The 24,388-nt window shown below is 36.0% G+C and overlaps 1 protein-coding gene across 2 annotated transcripts in view; it reads left to right on the plus strand.

The window, feature by feature from the left end:
* The window catches only part of dachc (dachshund c), a 101,138-nt gene that overhangs the window by 64,784 nt on the left and 11,966 nt on the right, over positions 1-24,388 (plus strand). For both annotated transcript variants that reach the window (XM_056458542.1, XM_056458534.1), the window contains exons 4-8: positions 3,686-3,858; positions 6,353-6,488; positions 7,290-7,424; positions 22,532-22,677; positions 22,776-22,923. In XM_056458542.1, coding sequence (XP_056314517.1) covers positions 3,686-3,858; positions 6,353-6,488; positions 7,290-7,424; positions 22,532-22,677; positions 22,776-22,923 — 738 coding nt within the window. The remainder of the gene's footprint in view (positions 1-3,685; positions 3,859-6,352; positions 6,489-7,289; positions 7,425-22,531; positions 22,678-22,775; positions 22,924-24,388) is intronic.

Here is a 24,388-nt window from a genome sequence, read left to right on the forward strand (position 1 = left end):
CAGGGGAGGTTTGCCCGAGGAAAAGAGAACCGCTGTGGAACCTGCAGGGGGTTACAAAACATGACATGGGCAGAAACATTTATGGCTGAGATTAAAGTAGCAATAAAGAGGAAGGGGTTCCCTGTGGCACTTGCAAAATTGAAAGCCTCATTTCTGGGTATAATTAAAAGAACTTTTAAAAGGTGTTTTGGAAAAAGGTTGTGTAAGCTAAAGCACAGGAAATGATACTTGTGTCCAAGTCCAGTGTTGTACAAACTTGAGTACTAAAACATTCACCTCTGATGGAATTGGCCCTGTTGATACAGCCGATTCAAATGTTATCACTAGATTGAATGGGCATTATCAGTGGTTATCAGCTGATAGATATGGGCCAGTAGGAGCCTTCTGTGCCTACTAGTTGGCTCAGAAGGCTGTTATCATCCATCCACATGGTTAATCAGCTATAGATCACATATGGCTGCGGCTGGAAGTTTATGAGAATTATTTATATTATGTATTAAATTTCCCATTAATTGTATTTTATTGTCTACCCCTACCCCAACCCTTAACCCAATCATCACAGTAACAAAAAACAGATCTGGATCTGAAGTTTTCTCTATTAGTATAGCTGAATAACCTAGTGGGTGGATGATAACAGCCTTCTAAGCCTTCCAGTAGGCGCAAAAGGCCCCTACTGGCCCATATCTATTAGCTGATAACCACTGATAATTCATTCAATCGAGTGATAACATTCGAAGCGGGTGGTTGATATGGGACAGGTAATGCTTTATTCCGATGGTTGCCTTTATATATTCTTTTGATTATAACTTTGCAGCTACATATCACCATGCAACCTTTAAAGTATTTACAATGTCTTCTTTGGTGCCATATAAACTAGTACATTTTAGTTTCGAAACACATAAGTTTTATTATGCTAAGCATTCAAAGTAATTATTTTTTAGGAGTTTTCACCTTTAATGACAGGACAGTGGAGATTAATAGACAGGAAAGTGCAAGGAGCAAAGAGTGGGGAAGGATTGGCAAATGAGCTCAAGCCAGGAATCGAACTCAGGTCGCCGCGAGCACCTGGGTGCTATATGTCAACGCACTAACCAATAGGCTATTGGCACAGACTACTCTAGCTTCTTTGACCCATTTGAAACAGTTCCATTTAAGTATAGAAGGACTGAAACACAAATTTTTAAAAGCAGAGGCGCAGCCATTCACAATTAAACATCAAAATAAAGTCAAAAGCTTAATTAATGTTATGCTAATGTAGCATACTAATGACTGTTCGCAATACTATGTATTTTTTTTGATCTATGTTATTAAATGTAAATGTACAAATGGAATCAAACATATAATATGACAAAGATGCCAAAAGTATAAATGTTTCATCTAAAGCTTATATGTCTCATGTAAAAAGAAGAAATAAGCAAAAGAAGAAATAAGTTGAAATAATAGACGAATAATGTGTGAGGTAATGGGGTGGGGAAAATAATAATCTTGTGCTTCATCCTGCTCCACTTCGACCATGTTGAAAAGTATTTTGTTTTGTGTATGGTTCTTCTGTTCGAAATAAATAAATAAATAAATAAATAAATAAATAAATAAATAAATAAATAAATAAATAAATAAATAAATAAATAAAATCATAGTTTGAATCAAGACATAGTTTGAGTCTTTTCCATATTCAGTCATCAATTTACCAGTAAGCTACATTGTATGTGTTACTCATTTGAATCCTTTCCAGTTGTTGTGTTTTGTTTCTCACCACACCGTTTTACGCGACAGTTTTGTGCCCAAATTTGTACTGAGATCCCTGTTGTGTTTGGAATTATCCAGCCGAGTACTTGGCTTCTTCCCAGCCCTGTCATTAGACTTCTTTTGTTTCCTTTTCCTCAGCATTCGCCTTGTTTTGTTTCTCCTTTTTATTAAACGCTAAATATTTATACAATTTGCAACTTCCTGTCAAAATCATTTACACTCCCACAATAGCTCAGGCCCCAAGCGCACAATGGCAACTGCTGTGGGGGGATACTTTAAAATGGCGCGTCTCCAATTTCTTTTAGCCCGGGGCTCTTTTGTTTTAGGTAAATAAAGATTGAAAGCTCGTCGTGAGTGATATCGTCCACCATGTGTTTCAGAAACAGGCCTTAGTGGCACTGCGGCGTTAGCAGACGGTAGCGGATCGCATTGTTATTCTTTTTACAGCAGAAGCTGAGACGTAGGCCCCTTGAGATAGGGATGAAGGGTGACTGATGTTGATGCATTTGGCTGAGTTCCAGTCTCATTCAGAAGTGTCTTTTTGGATTGGGAGGGGGTTTAGTGTTTCCTTGCCACTATGGCCCTTTTCCGAATGTGATATTGCTCCTATCAGCATTTTCTCACCTAATATGGCAGTTTAAATTCCACTTGAAAAGGCGAATGCGAGGATGGCACTGTCGTTTTAACTTTAAGAATATTAGTAACGGCCTACTGAAAAAGACGGAACAGCTTGCATGTTCTTGGCATGTGATTTTACTTGGCTCAGATTCTCTTCCCTCCATACATCAATCCCCTCAACACTCGATTCCTTTCTTTGATCTCCCTTTCAGTTCTTTTCTGTCGCCCGATCACCATGACTGATCTGCGTGTCGTCTGTTTCATGAAAATCAGGGGCCTTTTTTTCATTCAACTGTCTGTCTCTTACTAAAAATGTCATGATGAAAAGGAGAGGAACTTTTATTTGTAAGTCTCAGTGCCACAGAGGTGACCTTTGACCCTACGGAGCTGCCTGGTATTTGGTTGAAAAGCAGAGGGAGACGGAGGGTCTTGAAAACTATCACCTCTAAAGGGCTCATCATCTCCTGGCCTTCCTTCTCATCATCGGCAGGCCACGGCTCTGCTAGCGCTGCGAGTATCAACCCAAGTGAATCCATTACCACAAGGCCAACACAGTTCAGCAGCGTCTCTTAAGGTGCTGATGGGAAATGAAAAAGTCTTTGAGAGAAACTGGCAAAATGTCCTCTCTCTCTTTCATCCTTCGCTTTCAAAGTGCCGGTGGAGTACAGGCGGCCGTAGAGTGGCTGACTGTAACCTTATGCCCTGACCTGTTCAGTTGTGAGAGGATCCATTTCCTATCTCTGCTGTTATTCCTCTCTGGAGAATATCCGCTCACATTCCTATAAAGCATAACAGTGTTAGAGTGCTGCGAGGGATCGGATAAGCACACTAAAACAAGCAAAACACTGGTCACACAGCAGGCACATGTACTGCAGTCTTGCTGTCACGTAGCTTGTTGTGCTACAAATAGAGTGTGTGGTCTAATTTATCATGGGGTTGTTATGTATGAAGACGTTTGCAGCAGTCTGAGAAACAGCTAATTGGTTTGAGGTGCAGACTCCAGCGGATCTAGTTATACTTGTAGACACGCTGTGCCATAATGGCACATCTTTAAAGAAAGCTCGAACAAAGCAGAAACTGATGACATTTCATAACGTAGAGCTTCTTACAAGATGTTTTGGTTTACAATGGGATGAGTGTTTCTTAATATCCTCAAACTGTCGGTACAGCATGTTATTTTAATGAGTTAGATTTTTTTTTTTATATTCAAAATCATATGCTTATATTGTAATAAAACAGAAAATGTGTATTAGATTGCAGTTATGGCTGTATAATTAACATTAGAATGACGTCTTACGTATTTTACTTCCTTTCTGCACAGGTTTGGAACTGCCATTCATGATGATGCCACATCCTTTGATTCCAGTCAGTCTGCCTCCTGCATCGGTCACCATGGCGATGAACCAGATGAACCATCTCAGCACTATTGCCAGCATGGCAGCTGCTGCTCAGGTCCAGAGTGCCCCGTCCAGAATGGTGACTTCAGTTATAAAGGTAATAGGGCACAAATCATATGAACGATACACTAAAAATTATGTACGTTGATTTCTCTGTCTATTTATATGCTGTTCGAAACTCATACAATTGACATGTTTCAAACTTTATAAAAACATTGCAAATATTTTGAGTGGATGCCCCTTGGGTGACGTCTAAGGACAATATGATGTTCCACAATCATTATAAATGTACATTTGTGTCTGAAGCAATTCGGTTTTGTAATAAATGTAGTTAATCGGTGGATTATTATTATTATTATATATATATTTTTTTAAATATATAAGTTATTATGGGCCAACACGGTGGCACAGTTAGCACTCACAGCAAGAAATTTGCTGTTTTGAGATCCGGCTGGGTCAGTGTGCATCTCTGTGTGGACTTTGCATGATCTCTCCGTGTTCGCGTGTGTCTCCTCCGGTTTCCCCCACAGTCCAAACACATGTGCTACTGGTGAATTTAATACACTAATTTGGCTGTAGTGTATGAGTGTGTGTGTGTGTGTGTGAATGAGTGTGTATGGATGTTTCCCAGTACTGGGTTGCAGCTGAAAGGGCATCTGCTGTGTAAAACATATGCTAAATAATGTGGCGGTTCATTTCGCTGTGGCAACCACAGATGAATTAGGAGACGAAGCCAAAGGAAAATTATTAAATGAGTGAATAAATTGTTATTATTATTAAATTTTTATATATTTTTTTCTTTTCTCAGTTTTTGGTTTGTGTACTTGGTGTTGGTGTTTATTGTGTTAAGTGTGTCATTTTTGTTATATATGAAGCACCACCATGTCAGAATGAATTGACCCAAGGGGATTAATAAAGCTTTAAACTAAAACTTCAACCAAAGAAATCCATACTAATCGAGCTATTAATTGAGCTATCTAGCCCTGCTTTACTTTGTAAAATAAACAAATTTGAATTGATTTTTATTTTCACAAATAATCAATATACATTAACATTATAAAGCACATTAAATATTGTAAAATAAAATAAAAAATAATTTTAAAAAAGCTTAGCTATACTTGCTTGCTGTGCTGGATCAAGCCTATTTGTTTGTGAAATATTTTTTAACCGGTGAATTATTAACATATTTTCCATCCAGCATCAAATATTGAGTATAATAATGTTTGTTTAAAGTGTATGGTGCTTTTTGAAGATTACAGTGCTCAGCAGATATAAGTACACCCCTCACAAATCTCTCTTTTAAATTCATATTTTAATAGGAAGCTATACAATATTATATGTGTGCATATACATTAGATTAGTCAGTACTGAAGCCAAATCTGGAGCTAATCTAACAAAATAACTTACAAGAACGGTCCAAAAACTTGTACACCCAAATTTATATGTTGTAGAAAAATGTTAAATACAAATTTAAAAAAAAGGAAAAATCAATGAAAAACAATGAAAAATCTAGTTGAAATTTTGTAGTTTTTATTTTTATTTATTTATTTATTTTTGCAATATTTAGCTTGAATTTAATCGTATTATCTCAATTTCTAAATATGTTCAGTGACTAAAATATTATTTTAATAAATATATTTGTTTAGCAAATCTGTTTTGTTTAAAAGCACCAAAATGCATTGCCTATTCACTGAAAAATAGATCAAAATATTCATTTTCAAAATGGGGTGTACTCAATTATGCTGAGCACTGTACATGTAAAACTTGTATGGTGAAGATCTTTCTATCTGAAACAACAATATGTAACTACTCTTGGTTTTGAAAATAAATGAGTAATTAAGCAAATACAAAAGACAGCATTTCTTGGATTTCGATCAGGTGGACTTTAGGTGGACAAAAGTATCTTCCTACCCATATAATTTGATCCTCTGGGTAAGAATTCAAGTGAATGTTCTGCTGTTGGTCAACCACACAAAACAACTTCAAACCTAAAGAATCTTGAATTGTGGAAAAAAATGAAAGCGACAGTGTTAAAACACAATGTGTATTACTTTTGAGAAGTGTTGACAGCTTTAAGAGCTGAAGGGAATAAAGACTGACATGGAAATGGCTTTTTGGGTCACACTTTATTTTGATGGTCCGTTTGTTGAGTTTAAGTTACATTGCATCTACATGCCAACTAATTCTCATTAGATTATAAGTAGACAGTTAGGTTTGGGTTAGGGTTAGTGTAAATTGACACGTACTTTCGAAGTTTCTTATAGTCAGTTAAATGTCTGTTGAAGGTGCAGTATCAACAGATATTAAGTACTAATACTCAAATGGATTATCAAAATAAAGTGCTACCGCTTATTTGTTCTGCTATACAACAAAGCTATTTTAGCTGATATAAAAGCTTATTGGCTTGAAATTGTGAAATTGGACATAATTGCAAATTTCCCTGAACAATGATGTTAACTTTTGATTCCTTAGAATGTAAGGTACCTTTTTAACATTTGTAAATGAAAAATCACACCAGGGAGTGTTTCCAAAATGATTTAAAATTTATTGTGATCATGATCGTGATGAATAATGTGCACGTCCATTATCAGGAGCGAGTTCCAGACAGTCCGTCACCTGTACCCTCTTTGGATGATGGTCGCAGGTCGGGGAGCCACTTATCCTCCAGACAGAGCAGCAGCTTGTCCAGTTCTCCTGCCCACACAGAGAGCTCTTCTGATCGGCCACGTAAGTCTGTCCAACCACTTCTTTCTTTCTTTCTTTCTTTCTTTCTTTCTTTCTTTCTTTCTTTCTTTCCTTACATTACATAATGTCAGCGTCTTCCAAAATAAATTCAACATTTCATTTGACATTGGTGTCACGGTTGTTCTAAAAATGATATGTGCTCTTGTACATTTTCATTTCTCTGTATCCTCTCTTATGGCTATTTCAGCAACACTGAGATTGGTCCCTGAGCACTTAGCACTGTGCTCTTACGATAATGCGAAACTACACATATAACCTTACAAATGTGCTTTTAGAATTAAGAATAAGGTGATATCACAGAATCTACTAAAAGCAAAGCCATCAGAGCAGTTCATGTGCATTGCTTTAACCGTAAGTAAAACTATGCAATTACAGTTAATGCTCTCTACTTTTTTCAGTTTTTCTGTCATCAGATGCATTAAAAATGTTGGTCGAGATATCACATATCAGTGGCATGATATAATTTGGGGTGGAATATGTGTTTTAAATCCTATTTTTGACAAAACAGGTTTAACTCTTGAACAATTTTTGCACGCCTTTTGTAATTGCTTCTGTAATGTTATTTACGTACTTTTTGTTCAGGATTTCGGTTAGGTGGACATTAGGTATATCTTGTTATGAACATCGAGGACATGAGTGAACCTTTTATTATTGAATTAAAACAAAACAAACTACTAAGAAGTGTGGGGTTGGTGAGCCTTTTGTAGAGTTTTTAAAGGAAATTGTGGGCTTTGAGTCCTTTGTTTGTAAAAATCAGTTTTTATGCCCCTCCTTTCCCTTTAGATTTACATCAGAATGGTCTGTCTCTTGGCCATGCCTTGTTAGGCCTTTCTCCAAGTGCACCACCAGGACCAAAAGAGGGGGATCTGGCAACCCATGACACAGTGCATGAAACAAAGAGGGCTTCTACAGAAAAAGGTTAGACACTATTAATAATATGGTCTATGTTGAATACCATTTGCACAAGAAGTAGTGTAAATAATTGCAGTTATACTTAAGTTTGCAAACATCTTTTAGCAGTCTCCTTTAGACATTGACTACTTGCAACTTTAAAATTATATTGGCTCTCTATTACACACTCATTTGAGTGTTAAAAGTGGTGGAAAGAGTACTGAAAAATCATAATCAAGTAAAAGTACAATTACTTGCTTATAAAATATAGTACAAGTAGAGTAAAAGGATCTGTTGTGAAAGCTACATAAAGTATGAGTAAAAAGTAGCCATTTTAATGCTTCCACACATTGAAGTCGGTCTATCTGATGCGATTTTAGGGTGTACTCACACTAGGCTATCCGAACAATGCCCAGGCACATTTGACCCCTATTTCCTGATTTGTTTGTAAGTGTGAGTGCTCTGAATTGTGCTCAGATATGGTTTGGTTGGCCAGCCCTGGCCCGGTTGGAAGAAGTGTGCCAGAGTGCAGTTAGGTTGAGCTTTGGCACAGTACGCTTGTAGTGTGAGTACTGAGCGTGCCTGAGCATGATACTGAAGATGCAACGTCACTTTTAAGGGACTTTTATATAGATTTATTTAATCATTCTTACTTTTTAATGCAGCTTGTTTGCAGTTTTTGTTTTCGCGAATCCACCAGAGGCTGCTGTGTACGATTTTTCAGATCTCAAATTTCTTCGGCGAGTGCCATTCGTGACACGCTGTTCTCACCTAAATACATCAGAGGCTGCTGTCGACTGACTGATTTACTGACTGACCAACCGACCAATTCCCCCACCCTTTCCCTTCCTTAAACCCAACCAATAGTTTTTTTGACAAAGCACCCATTGACCTTTAAAGATTAAATGCAGCCATACGTAGCTCTACATAATTAGCGTTTTCCAGAAATGTATATTGAGCTACATTTTCAGAATATCCCAAACGACTTAAAATAATACAAAACAATATAACTTAACCATTCTCCACTGTATTGAGCGAGAGCGCTTCTTTTCCTAACTGTTCAGTCACATCATCAATGACGAAAGCATGCTCGGGCTCGGAAGGTAAAATACAGTGTGAGTGCAGGCTGAGGGGGAGAGGGGAGGGCGGACAATTGCACCCCGGCATGGTTCAATGCAACCATAGTGTAAGTACACCCTTACTTAGCCAATCATTGTAGACAAGAATAAAAAAGCGTATGTGGTAGTGACTGCAATGTGATGGAAAATTACAACGTCCCAAAAAGAACTTATGAATTTTAGATAAATAGTTTGAACAAGCAGCAAAAGTAAATTTTTGTACATAGTATAGTACATAATACTTAGTAAAGTACAATTCTACAAAACTACTCAGTTACTGTGACTTGAGTATTTTACATCACTGAATATTAGTTTAGTAGTAAACTGTTATGTTACGCATGCCTATAGCCAGGAGGGGTTTGGGTGATTCGGAAGACCCACCCCTGACTGATAAAGGTCCAGAATTTGTCCTATACAAGAGCTCATGTGTCCTATTTTGACTGCTATGCCATCATAAATAGTGAAAATAACCCATAGCAAAAGCCCAAGCAGAATCTTAAGACCAAGCGGAATCTTCTGCTGGCTGTCACTTCGGCATGAATAAGCTAACCAATTTTGGCCAATGCGAACAAATATTTAAATTTTATAATATGACGTAAAAGAAGTCATTTTTCGCTATTGTATTGTTTTTAAATAAAGAAAATGTTTTACAAGTAACTTTTACATGTTGGAGCTTGTTCTTGAAACAAAAATAACCAATAAAAAGGTGTGAAGAATCAAAAGCAAACTATATTAAATTAATTTGAATATATTTTGTCTACTGTTGTTATCCATACATTTTCAAATGTACTTTCTTTTTTTTACAAAAAAGGCTAGAAAAATTGTAAAGCTCTACATTATTATTATTTTTATTTTTATTATTATTATTATTATTATTATTATTATTATTATTATTATTATTATTATTATTATTATTATTATTATTATGTTTTAATAATTTTTTTATTGAAATGGCCAAATTCTGACTGAAGACAGTTGAATATTGCTGCCCAGTTTGTTATTTGCCTAATAAATGACAATAGGCCACAGTTTTTAAAACTTTACCTGATTCCTATTTTTTGTAATGATATATGATGTAATAAATTTGTATTTTTAAAATAAGTATTTTTCATATTTCTTTATTCTAAATCTTTAGGAAATATTTTTGATACATCAAAAAGTGTGGTAATGATGACCATCCAACTTGCTAATCCAGCAAAAGAATACTGCTTAAAATGTCTCTAAAATGCAGTATTTAACCCTTATAATTGAATAGAAAATATGGCATATAACTGCAAAAAGGTCCACTTTTTGAGAAAAAAGAACCACCCCTTTTACCAGGCTGGCTACAGGCCTGTTATGGTTAATACATTTGGTTGGATTACTTACAAATGTACATATAGTCAGTGAGGGAGCACCATAATTAAGTATTAGCGGCTTTAAAGCTCTTTGTCTACTTATATTCTAATGACTTGTTGACATTTTGTTATAGTTACTTTAGACATCAGCAGAATGTCTAAAGGGGACAATCAGATTAAAGTGTTACCATATCTTTTTCAGAATAAACAAAACAAACATGTTCATTTTAAAATAAATGACTGATCCATCGTTTACTAATTATACAGAGTTGATGCTTTAGGAAATAATTACTAAGGTGCCTTCTGTCTGAGACTGGTAAACAACACATGTTATCACAGAGTTTAAACAGTAAAAAAGTGCTTATCTCAAAAACAACTTCATTACAGTACAGTTCACCAAGGTCAAAACGTTTAGCAATGACTGCACTTTTAGTGTTCTTCTAATGCTATAAAAACACGCTTTGAATTACATAACAGAAAGAAACGTCATGGAAAAGCCAAGCATTTTTCCTAAACAGATTTGAAATGGTCTAAAAAATTTTTTTCCCTCAGCTTAGCAGATCATTTATCAGCAACGGTTTAGATTGACTGCAGGAAATGATTGTTGATCCCGCTGATATGTCATTTAATATTTCCCTTCTATTCATACGCGAGTCTTGATGTGTGCTTTCTAAGAAATCAATGAATCCTCGCGCTCACGATTCTGTGAAAATGATCCGTGGAGCTAGAAATGGCACAGTAGTAGGGCTGAATTAGTTAGCGATTTGCAGACCGTGAAGTAATGAGCAAGACCCCCGCCTCTCCTTCCAAGCAACTCCCATACCCTGGCCCTCCTGGAGGTGTAATTTTCCTAATAACCTCCCAGAACCCTTGTTTGGTTTTTGCGTTTGAAGGCTTTCATTAGGCTAATGAGGACTTTGCAAGGACGAGTAGTCAGCACAATTTCCTCATTGTGCCGTGGAGAGAAGACAGCGCATCCGAAATCAGAAAGAGGGGCTTTTTGTGTGACTGCGCACAGCCTTTTGGGATTTGGCGAAATCGTAGAGATCACACAGGTGCTAGAATCTTGAATTTCATTTGTCAAATTTCAAAGGAGGAGGAGGGGTAGATTTATTAACAGTTGTTTTTTCATTAACACACAACAAAAATAAAACTAAACAAGCTGTAGACCAGAAAAACACCAGGGAACACAATTAAGGGTATATCGTGATACTGGATACAGGAACAGAAAACAGGAGAACAGAAAATACAACAGTATACCAGGAAAAAGCATAATTGTGAAATAAGACTACAACATTAAATCTGGTGATATTTATATATACTACAATTAAAATATTTTAATATTTTTTATTGGTGAAAGAAATTAATACTTTAATTCAGCCTAAATTGACACTTTGTAATAATATTTAACGTTTTTTATTTTTTCAAATAATTGCCGCCCTGGTGAAAAAACATATTTAAAAATTACAGACCCCTAACTCTTGAACTTTAAACAGCGCTGCTCTAATAATTTGTAGTGAAATGTTCATTAATGCTCATTTATTAATATGTAATATATGCACATCATGCATATAATTGCATAATTGTCACAAAAGCATGACCTCTTCATCTTTCACTTTTTTAAACTAATATATGTAAACCTTCTTAATATATACCTCTCTATTCCTTAAAAACATACACTACTTGACAAAAGTTTTGTTGTCGATCCCAGTTGTAAGAGCAACAAATAAAAACTTGACTTTTAGTTGATCATTTGGAAAAGTTGCAGAAGGTAGATTTTTTCTAATGAATCATCTGTTGAACTGCATTCCAATCATCACAAATACTGCAGAAGACCTATTGGAATTCGCATGGACCCAAGATTCTCACAGAAATTAGTCAAGTTTGGTGCAGGAAAAATCATGATTTGGGTTTACATTTAGTATGGGATCATGTGAGAAATCAGTAGAGTGGATAGCAACATCAACAGCCTGAGGTATCGAGACGTTTGTGCTGCCCATTACATTACAAACCACAGGAGAGGGCAAATTCTTTAGCAGGATAGCGCTCCTTCTCATAATCCAGCCTCCACATCAAAGTTCCTGAAAGCAAAGAAGGTCAAGGTGCTCCAGGATTGGCCAGCCCTTTCACCAGGCATGAACATTATTGAGCACGTCTGGGGTGAGATGAAGGAAAAGGCATTGAAGATGAATCCAAAGAATCTTGATGAACTCTGGGAGTACTGCAGGAACTCTTCCTCTGCCATTCCAGATGAGTTTATTAATACGTTATCTGAGTCATTGCAGAGATGAATGGATGCAGTCCTCCAAGCTCATGGGAGTCATACACAATATTCATTCTTTTTCCACTGCACCATGACTTTCTTTACTGAGTCTACTGAGTCTTATACTATTCTATACTGCACATTATTTCTGTTAAGTGACTTTTGTCTAAGCAAAGTCAGACCTTATTGTCCTAATTAAATAAATAAAAATCAAGGCATGATCATATTTTATTTTGGTAAAATAAACATAATCTAGAGTCCTTTGCCACTTCTGATACCAAATGATCAACTAGAAGTAAAGTTATTATTTGTTGCTCTTAAAATTTGGATAGGGGACAAGACTTTTGTCAGGTAGTGTAAATAAAAGAATATAGTTGAATAAGTGTCTATGTTTGCTAGCAACCTGAGGTAAGTATTTGTGTAGTCAAATATCTCTTGATTATTGAGATACTCCTTGTGGTCTGATACACAATGATGGTGACATTTCGCTCATAATTAACACAGATATATGAGATAGATATTGCAAATGATCATTTGAGAATATGGTTGAGATATGAATATATAAAACCATGTGCTCAAAATAATCTTTTATAAGTTACAAAACAATTTTTAGTCTATTGCATGTGTGTTTATAGGTCTGGATCACTACAGATTAGGATATGTAATAATGATTTGTTGAAATATGTTAAAACATAATTTTTTTTTCAATCTGACTAAATTGTGAACCTGTATGGTATAGTAATGACTATGGCTGGCCAATATGACAATATCTAATATCACGATATAAGTAATCTCATATCCTGATAATGAATTATATCATGGGGGCAGCACAGGGGCTCAGTGGTTAGCACTGTTGTCTTGCAGCAAAAAGATAGCTGGTTTGAGTCCCGGCTGAGCCTGTTGACATTTCTGTGTGAAGTTTGCATGTTCTCCTTTGTTGGCGTGGGTTTCCTCTGGGTGCTCCCACATCCCCTGCAGTCCAAACACATGCGCTATAAGTGAATTGTATCAACTAAATTGGCCGTAGTGTATGTGTGTGTAAATAAGTGTGTTTCCCAGCACTGGGTTGGGGCTGAAAGGGCATCCCGATGTGTAAAACATATGCTTGCATAGTTTTCGGTTCATTCCGCTGTGGCAACTTCTGAATAGAGATTAAGCCGAAGGAAAATGAATGAATTATATCAAGATATAGGGTACATTTTCTGTAAATGTAATCAGTTAATATTGACCACATGGAAAGAGCTATTTCTTTTTGACATTTGAAATTCTCAAATATGCTCACATTCAATTATGATCATTTTTCTCACTTCGAACTTCAGGGCAAATGTTTGATTAAGAATGTTGAAATATATAAGAAATATGAATGAAACCTAAAACACTTATTATTTGTAAACTAATTATTACAGGCCCAACATAAAATGTATCTAAATAAATTGTAAAAGGTAGACATTGTACTTTTAAGCTCGCAACTCACCATGCTGTTATTTACATTTTGGCCTGCATCCAGACTGCACTAATTTGAATTATAAAAATGCCTGGTATTACCATAAACAATGTATTTTGTGACTCCGCAAAATAAACAATAGACCCTTTTCACATTTCCGGGTTTCTCAGTAGCGGAAGTCGTCATAGTTGGGTAAACTATAGGAGAGTACAACAAATCAAAAAAAATCTTTCAGAAAAAGGAAAAAAATTGAGTGAGACTGATAACAGCAGAAAGATAACAGAGGAGAAAACAAAGCAGTAAGATAACAGAGGGGAAAATAATGTCCAATTTACTTTCAGCCCCATAGATGCTGCATTAGAAAAACATTTGCTGTAGTTAGTTTTGATATAGATGATATATAATCGTACATAAATGCATATAAATGTTCATGCAGTTTTTAAAAAATCTAAAAATTAAAGATTATGATGACCGTTAAACGCATCATAACAGTCTTGTGAAAGGGTCCACAGAATTTTTATTATAGTATTTATTTAAATATTTATTTATAGTATTTTTATTTCATCCATACTACACTGTGAAAAATGTGTTGAGTTTATGAGTTAGGTGTTTTCCATTTATTTATGGTTGTGGATTGCATCATGGGGGGGGGGGCGCAGTGGGTAGCACGATCGCTTTACAGCAAGAAGGTCGCTGGTTCGAGCCGCGGCTGGGTCAGTTTGCATGTCTTTGTGGAGTTGGCATGTTCTCCCCGTGTACACATGGGTTTTCTCCGGGTACTCCGGTTTCCCCTACAGTCCAAAGACATGTGATACAGGTGAATTGAATAGACTAAATTGGCCGTAGTGTATGTGTGTGAATGCAAGAATGTATGGGTGTTTCCCTGTGTTGGGTTGCGGCTGGAAGGACATCCGCTGCGTAAAGCATATGCTGGATAAAGTGGCGGTTCATTCCGCTGTGGTGACCGCTGTTTAATAAAGGGACTAAGCTGAAAAGAAAATGAATGAGTAAATAAATTGCATCATAGGACCTTGATCTCTGTTCTGCCAACTTTTGATGTTGAAAATTTAACTCTATAGTTTAACAAAGTGACTTTTATTGACAGTTTAGTAGTTTTTAAGTAATGTAATGTATAGGAAATAATATATAGAGAAATTAGTCAGTAAAATAACAGAAAATACAATCGCAGTTTATTACAAGGTTTTTGTGCTGTAATATACAACACCAACCCAGACAATATATCACCTTAAGCTATTAAAATGTTAATAAAAGTCACTTTTTGGAACTTTTCAAGGTTAAACATTTTTGTAAGAAAGGTCAAGGTCCCATAATGCATGGCAAAGATAAAATAAATCAGTTATTAGAAATGAGTTATTATAAAACTATTATGTTTAGAAATGTGTAGAAAAAAATCTTCTCTCCGTTAAACAGAAATTGCAATCACTAATATCAAGTTTGAGCAAATATTTTCAAGTTGTTGAGGTCATGAAAAGGTCTTCATTTGTGTTTAAAAATAATAAATTTGCATAAATTTGAACAGTTAAACTCTCAGTCATAAAAACTCACAGCCCTTTAACTAGTTTTGATTTTGAAGTTAGCCCCTTGGCACAATTCCACGCCTGCTGAGCGCAAGTGAAGTTTCACATCAAATTTTATGCATGCAGATTTTCTGAAACTTCAAAAATCTTTAGCTTTTCCCTTTCTAGACTCTCAGTCATTGTCAGGACATCTTTGCCAGACACTAGAATGAAGGATAACTTGCACCTTCATGTTCCTGAAATTAATCTTTTGGGGCAGCACTGAAAGTGTGAAGATCAGAAGTTGTATCTCTTCTTTATAGCTTGTCAAAGACAGACGAGTTCAAAGACGATTTCTTTATCCACCTCGCAGCTTTTCAACCTTCATTCACTCTCCGCTCGTGCTCTTATGCTGACTGTGGAGGACTTTAGCTGTGGACGCACAAGTTCATTAGCCCAGGGATTCCACAACAAGAGGGGGAAAAGTGACCTTGGTTGAGGTGATACATTTATGATCTAACAGGCTGCCAGATATTTTTTTTCTTTTCTGAAAAGCAAGTGCACACACCATAATAATTCAATGGAGGATCAATCAGATTTGAAGGCAAAGGGAGAGATGGAGAAGAGAGAAGGGGAGTAGTGCTAACTCAGCATTGATTGTCCCTCCGGGGCACCGTAGTTCAGCGGCACGGCGCAAGCTTCCTCCCGCTGAGTGCTCCGGCGGCCGACACTAATCACATTCTAGCAGACACCATGCTTTTAGGAAGCCTAGTGGAGAGAAAGACAGGCGAAGAGAGCAAGACGGGCAGCGAGGGGAGCTGACAGTGAGCGAGAGCCAACGGAATCGCAAGACCGATTGTTTTCCTCTTTGAAACACCTTGAATGTGACAGAGGCATCTCTCTTCTGCCAAGATGTGAAGATCAGATAGTGTGAGATTAAGATGCTTTGGTCAGCTAAGTGAATCCGCAGAGATAAGGGAGGGGTGAGTAAATCTAATCAGACCTTATCAGGTGCAGGGGAAGGTGAGATTTTGAGCGCCTACTTGTTTAAATGGATCCTGAGGTGTATATGCTTTAAATACAGTATGGGCAAAGAGATGTGCTGAGCTTTTTAATGCGTTTTTGAAAGCCAAGGACTTTGAAGAACAAAGGAAAAAAGAGGTTGGAATTTTAGGGTTAGATGTTGGGAATGTAGAAGGAAATGTGGTGTACGGAAAGAAATAGATGCATGCTTAATTTCTATGACAAGTGGGCCTGTTTTCACAAATGAGTTTTAAGTGTCAGGTGGCCTTGTTTACACCCAAGGCCTATGGCACAGAATGAACAAACTGGCTTGCAGAGTAGATTTCTGGATGACAAAGCCAAACTAAATCCAACCTGATAAAGATCAACTTAAGTTGTTGATATAAACATTCCCCGTTAACTCAGGGTTTAACCTGAGTTTGTGATTAACCCTATTTAACCCTTTAAAGTTTGACACATGCAGAAAACATGAGAGTCGGTTTGATTCATTAATCATGAAAGAGTCATTTCTCTGATAAAGATTAAGAGCTCATTGTTAGAAATATTATGGATTTAAAAAATTTTACAAGGCAGAAATAAGCACCGCTAATGCAGCAAATATTTAAGAAGGCGGCTAAAAGAAAATATTATATCAGCCTAAATCAATCAACTCATTTTAATAAATGCAGAATGAACCGCCAACTTATCCAGCATATGTTTTACAAGCGGGTGCCCTTACAGCCACAACCCAGTACTGGGAAACAACCATGCACTCTCACATTCACACTCATACACTATGGCCAATTTTAGTTCATCTAATTCACATATACCACATGTCTTTTGACTGTGGGGGAAACTGGAGAACCCAGAGGAAACCCACACCAACATGGGGAGAACATGCAAACTCCACACAGAAATGCCAACTGACCGAGCCAGGACTTTAACCAACCTTCTTGCTGTGAGGCAACAGTGCTAACCACTGAGCCACCATGTTGCCTCTATATATATATATATATATATATATATATATATATATATATATATATATATATATATATATATATATATATATATATATATATATATATATTTAACCTCTTCTTTTGGTTATATGGCCAATACTTTATATGGCCAATTTACCAAAAATACCTAAAAACTTCGATCCAAGACCAACGACGAGATGATCCCAAGGTTTCCATATCCTGGACCTGGCCGAATCCTGAGCAACTACTGTGATGGTCATGGAAGAGTGGAGCACATGAGACTGTTTCCTGTGACGCTCCAGAGACAGACGAGTCTTCGCTGAGGCCAGCTTCCAGCCTCCGCCACTGAGACTGCAGCTCTGCACAAGACGTTTGGCCAGCAGGGAAATTAAAATGGTCATGCCCAACTAAGCCTGGTTTCTCTCAAGTTTTTTTTCTTCACTTCCGCCTTTAGTGAAGTTTTTTTTCCCTCTCCGCTGTCGCCACTGGCTTGCATGGTTCGGGATCTGTAGAGCTGCGCATCGTTGGATTTGCTCTTCAGTGTTTGGACTCTCAGTAGTGATTATTAAACCACACTGAACTGAGCTCAACTGAACTGAACTTAAACACTACAAACTGAATTACACTGTTCCTATTTACTGTGACCTTTTATGTGAAGCTGCTTTGACACAATCTACATTGTATAAGCGCTATACAAATAAAGGTGAATTGAATTGAATTGAACTTAAGAAAGTGTGAGAACAAATTATTAATTAATATTATTATTAAAATAATAACAATAATAATTATTATTATTATTATTATTATTATTATTAATCCAACAACCTTTCAACCAAGGCTTTAACCTCACACCATGACACATACATATTAAACCAGCATTTTACATTAGAGTGGATGTTTTATTGTCAGTCTACTAATTAAACACCCCTAATATTCTGAATGTATTACTTTTGATGCAGTCATGCTAATCATAAGACAAATATTATAGCAGTGCAATAATGTTGATCTTATGTCCTACCCTACAGTCTATAATTGTAATGCCAACGCCATATGGCAGTACAGTATTATGCTAATAGTTCAGCTGTGATAGAACAGAAAGTCACCTTTCTCTGGCTTCCCTGCTGACATTTTTTATTAGCATACACTGGGCTGGTTATTACAACTACAGAACTATGGATACCTGCATAAAGCTTGAGTACAGCCCTGCAAAACGAACAGAGCCCATCTGGTCTCACTGTGCAAATGTATTAAAACAGCTTTGATAGGTACAATAGTAGAGCCCTAGGCTAAAAAATAGCCTAATAGTTTCATATTTTTTGCTTAAGAATCCCTGCATAGATTTGTTTGAAATTTTTAATTTTGGTCATCTTATTCATTTACATTCACAGCTAGCACTGCATTAAAAAAAGCATTACATTAGTTTTATTCAGTGTCAGTGAATCAACTTTAATACAATTTAGTAATGTTTTGTTAATGAAATCACGTGGGAGTATCTTTTTTAATGTATCAGTCGCAGTGTGTCACTTTTTACTAAGTAAATTATGGTCAAATCACAGCTAATATTTGTTTTCACAATATTTTATGTTTAAAATTATTTAAATGTCATTTAAGATAACGTCCTTCTCTACATTATTTATGCAACATAAACAGCAACATGTCATAATTTGTCTTACCGTACCATGCAAAGGTAATTTTTTAAGCCTTGAGTGGCATCACAAAATGGGTACACTGTAAAAGAATGGACATGGTCAACAAAAATTCTTGATAGGTACTGTAGGAAGGCTGTTTGTTGCATGTTGTTTGGACATAACCACTCTACAATGAGTGAATTTGAGAATGTCCCTCTACAATGTTTTTTTTATTATTATTTTCAAATGATTTTTGTATTTTTAGTACATTAGCACAGTCTAAATGAAGAACATAGTATGGTAGATTACATATTTAGAGGTGAAACTAGAGTATTGTCAGGGATACATATCCCACACACTTAAGCCCGTAATTTTTCAAACTCCCCCTGGCAAATTCTGACTTAAAGTATTTGTTCAAATGTATAATAAAGCTGAGAAATATGGTGTGTGTGTGTGTGTGTGTGTGTGTGTGTGTGTGTGTGTGTGTGTGTGTGTGTGTGTGTGTGTGTGTGTGTGTGTGTGTGTGTGTGGCTCACTGTATGCCCTTGCTGTTGAACTCTTATTAGTCAGCTATACTTAGGTGTATCTATATTTTTATTCTAAAATAATACAGGGTGGATTCTTGTTTTCTGATTGTTTGTGCCAAATTCTGACCCTACCATCTAAATGTTGCAACAAAGACCTGTGTCAATTGTAGACTCTCTGTACTTACTGTAGCTGTCAGGGATAACACTTGGACAGCACTGGTGTTCTCTTCTTCTGCTGCTGTTGCACTTCTGCTTCAAGGTTCAGTGTATTGTGTGCTCAGAGATGCTGTTCTGTAGACCACAGTTGCGACGAGTAGTTGTTGGAGTTACTGTTGTCTTTGTAACTCAAACCAGCCTGTCTACCCTCTTCTCACTCTTGGCACTAAAAGGATATTTTGTGGGGGGATTTTTCAGACCATTCAATATAAACATTGAAGATGACTGTGCATTAAAATCATAGTAGATCAGCAGTTTCTGATGCTGATCACTGATACTGATGTTCAGTTCTGAACATGTCTGCATGCCTAAATGCATTGAGCTGCTGCCATGTGATTGGCTGATTAGATACTTAAGATAAAAAAAAGCAGTTGAGCATGTGTCACTGAACACTGGATAGCAACTCCACCGATATGCTGTTCTTTAGAACTCAAATCAAATATCACATCAGCATGTTATTTGAGGAGCATGTTGGAATAAAATGCAAAATAGAAAGGTTTAACAGCTGTAATATTATTTGATACCAATTTGGGTGTTTTTAATGAAATTTGATAAGATTTATGCAGCTTTTGGTGATCATAAGACACTTACATACTGACCCCAACATTTGAAAAGATCCTTGAGAACTAGCTTATACCATTTTAAAGGTGTAGTATGTAAGTTTGACACCCAGTGGTTAGGTGGTTAGAACTAGGTATTGTACTCCTGGTTCAAAACACATGCAAGTGCAGGTTGCTAGGAGCATGCCTGTCTATTGAGCCTAAAGGTGGTTTTAAATTGTGTTCTAAATAAAAGCAACGGCACGAAGTAGAAGAAATATTTTCCTAAAATTTTTCCAGAAAAGTTTTTGTCCTAAAATTTATATTTTAGATTCGGCTTCTATTTCTTGCAGCTGAACCACAGAAAACTGACAATGATCACCCAAGGTATACCTCATGTGCTTTATTCAGTCTTAAATGCTAATAATGTGAGTTTGATTGCCATTTAACATGACATTTATTGCCATACTACTGAAGCAGATAGTTCACCTCAGATCTTGAAAGTAAAATAAACTGTTAGAAATGGAACTTTAGAACTGTGACTCAGTGCAAACCGACACATATCAGTGATTCAGCATGTACATTTAATAATGTTAAAGAGGCTTAATATGTATTAATTAGATTATACACCTATACCATTTTGTTGGAGTGCAGTGAGTGCATTATTCTGTGTTTCTGAATGGCTGTATTTAAATTTTTGTCATGTTGGGTGTCTGGTGCAAATAATAAGCCAAATGATAAGCCAAACTGCTTATCACTGCAAATCTCGTCACGTAACTTGTTGTTAGGACACAGGGTTATAATGTAACCTGCTCACCTAATATTTACTTTCATAATATTTAAATTATTTGCTAATTAATAACCACCTCATGTGGAACTCTAAATCCACATCTCATTTTGGAGTCTGCTACTGCCCACCGGAGGTTGAATTTTTGGTTGCGGAAGCATACTTTGAGAGCCTTCATGGCTGAATGGATGAAATATGTGGTTTTCCACCAAGGCAACCCAGGGGGCTGAAATATAATTGACTAAACTGGAATTGGGTGGGTTAAAGGGACCAAAACAAGGACAGATGTTTTGGCACGGTATGCACATTTTCAAAGCAGAATATCTGACATTAGCATTGTTTTTCAAATAAACAAGTTTGTTCACTTAGCATGTTTCTTAAATATCTGTGAACATTATTGATATATTATTGTATTTTTATGCTTTAGAAGAGTCAAAAACTTACATACAGCACCTTTAAGTGAAAAATAAGCAGAGTTCGTAAAATTGTCATTGTTGTCTATTTGTGTTAAGCTGAAGTAGATACAGCCACATATTATATTTTAAGTAATAATACAGCAAAGTTTAAACCACTGCTTTAGTAATGAAAATATGACTGTAATTTTCCACCAAATTAAGATAAGGATCAAAAATTTAAATGATAAGTGGTTTATGAAGATTAGACTTGGGCATTTAAAGATTACGATCATATTGTTGAAGTGGCAGAGATGAGAGGAGGAGTAAGATAAGATTGTCCAATGGAGACACACTGTTAGTTCTGGATAGTAACATGAGGCCTCATACATTAGTGAACTCTTTGAAGTGAGTGACAATGACAAGATCAAGGCTTTCGGCCTGATCAAAAACAACGTTTCTTGATGTTCTGTATCTCAGCCTCCTCCTGTGCTTTAAGTGCTTGTCTTTGCTTTTGGTTGTCTTCATTCTAGGCCTATATGACTGTCATTGTACTTAGAAAGGCTACACAGGAGAAAGCTTGCTTAAATATAAACCATATTCATATATTATTGATATTATTTAAGACATACAGCTGCTTTGGAGCCCTATGTTTAGCCTAATGCACTCAACCTAATACAGCTGTGACTAAAACTTGAAAACAGATGTAGAGCCATTAGATGATGTGACTATCTGCTGTAAATTAAGTTGAACCAGATTTACTTCCCCTGAGACTACAAAACAAAACCAGAACCAGCGTGCAATGGCTTGTTTAAACTAAGATGATTTAACTGAAGACTGCTGATTGTCAGCAAATGAACTGACTGAAGTTCAATGAGAGAAAAGCTTGGAAACAAAGTAGCACTGATGTGTAACAACCTTGAATTATTATGACAATAACAGTCTACAAGACTCATGAAAAGAAGGCTAAAACAGTGAGTGCATTAGTTGTACATTATGTTGTCCAACAGCAGCAATATTTGTCAAATTGTAAAGTGTCCTATGTTTGTTGCTGTATGTGGGCGGAATAATACACAAGGGTGAAGGGTTAAGAGGCTGGATGAGTGCGATTATTTTTAAAATATTGCACGGCTATCAGGTAATCAGATTCAAGAACCAGACAGAACTGTTGTATAAATAAAATTTTATATATATATATAGCTGAGATTTTATTAAAGAAAACATTTTGTAAAATCATAAGTTTTCATTTCCACTTACATTTTTGTTTAATGTCCCTTGCTAAATAAAATTATTCACAAACATGTATGTACTTCTCAAGTTATTAAATATTTTATTTCATTCAAAATTTTGATGATTGTGCTTTTTTTTTTTCTTATGGCAGAAGAAAATGTCCTGTGCACCCCGACATCACGGGACAGCTATGAGAGATTGTCTCATTCTGGGCCAACATTACCTCCAGGATTCCCTGCTCCGTTGCTCTTTCCTGAAGGCCTGTCCTCCATTGAAACGCTTCTCACCAACATACAGGTCTAGAAATGCAGATCAAAATATTTCAGGAAAGACTGAAGATTCACCCTGTAATGTGTATGGCTTAAATTTACATCCTATTTTCCTGTTTCCACCAGGGTTTGTTAAAGGTGGCTATTGATAATGCACGAGCGCAAGAGAAGCAGGTTCAGCTGGAGCGCACAGAGCTGAAGATGGAGCTGTACCGGGAGAGAGAGCTGCGCGAGACACTAGAGAGACAGCTCTGTGTGGAGCAGAAAAACAGAGGTGATTTGCTGCACACATTGCTCTGTTTTAGAAAATAATTCCTCCTTAGATCAGATCTAAATGTCTCAGATATCATATGCAAACCAGCATATAATACTCTAAGGTATTTATTATTAAATCCTTATTTGTGTCTTGCGAGGATGGTTATTGATAAAATAAAATAAAAAGTTTCTTTAAATGCAATTGATATATTGATAAAAAAGTGACAGTAAAAAGTTTTCTGTAAACTGTTTAAAATGTACTTTTTCACGTAAATGCAGTTCTTTGTATTCTTCAGAAAATTTTGATAAAGTTTGTTATAGTTTTCAAAAATATATGTAGTTTTCAATATTTTAACAATCATTTTCAACTTTTAAAACAAGCACTCTGTGTTTGTGTGTGTGTGTGTTTTATAATAGTTTTAGGTTATAATAGTTTTGGATTTTTCATTAATTTTAGTTTTTATTTCGTTTTGATATTTTCAAATTCAGTTAGTTTTACTTTAGTTTTCATTAGTTTCAGTGTTAGTTGTAGGTTGTTGTTTTTTGTAAATAAGGATAACTGTTAGGTGCAAGATTCAAAGTAATCAGAATAAATATTGTATAATAAAACTCAACCAAATATACATTTATTGAAACATGTTTTCAGGGGACACATGACCACTATCATCTACCCATTCTCAAATTTAAATACAATAGCTCACAAGACAACAGGCCTAAGTACAATATGTGTTCAAGGCTGCTTTTGAGGTTAGATATACAGTAGTGATGGGAATTTCAGATCTTTTTACATGAACCGGATCTTTTCTTTCCATGTTTCAACTCAACATACCAAAAATATATAGTTAGCAAAAGTAATTTCATACAGTTAAAACATAGCCATGATCTGAAAAGTTTCTTACAATTCTTACAGTTGTTCAAGTGAGATATATCCAGCTGCAGACACGCAGACCCACACACGACTGTATATCGTCCCCTTGGAATTATAAGGTTCTATCTGCGTTCTGAATGATTTTGAGATATTGAGCTTCAAAGTTTTTGCATTCCATATAGCAAACAGTATGTGTGTAATTTTTTTTTTTTTTAAATAAAAAGTCTTAAAATGTAAACAACTTATACAAAAAAAAAACATCCCATTATGTTAATAAGTAGCCATTTAATTCAATTCAATTCAATTCACCTTTATTTGTATAGCGCTTATACAATGTAGATTGTGTCAAAGCAGCTTCACATAAAAGGTCACAGTAAATAGGAACAGTGTAATTCAGTTTGTAGTGTTTAAGTTCAGTTCAGTTTAGCTCAGTTCAGTGTGGTTTAATAATCACTACTGAGAGTCCAAATACTGAAGAGCAAATCCAACGATGCGCAGCTCTACAGATCCTGAACCATGCAAGCCAGTGGCGACAGCGGAGAGGGAAAAAAAACTTCACTAAAGGCGGAAGTGAAAAAAAAAACCTTGAGAGAAACCAGGCTCAGTTGGGCACGAC

The sequence above is a fragment of the Danio aesculapii genome, chromosome 1 (genome assembly GCF_903798145.1).
Source record: "Danio aesculapii chromosome 1, fDanAes4.1, whole genome shotgun sequence".
Classification (NCBI taxonomy): Eukaryota; Metazoa; Chordata; class Actinopteri; order Cypriniformes; family Danionidae; genus Danio; species Danio aesculapii.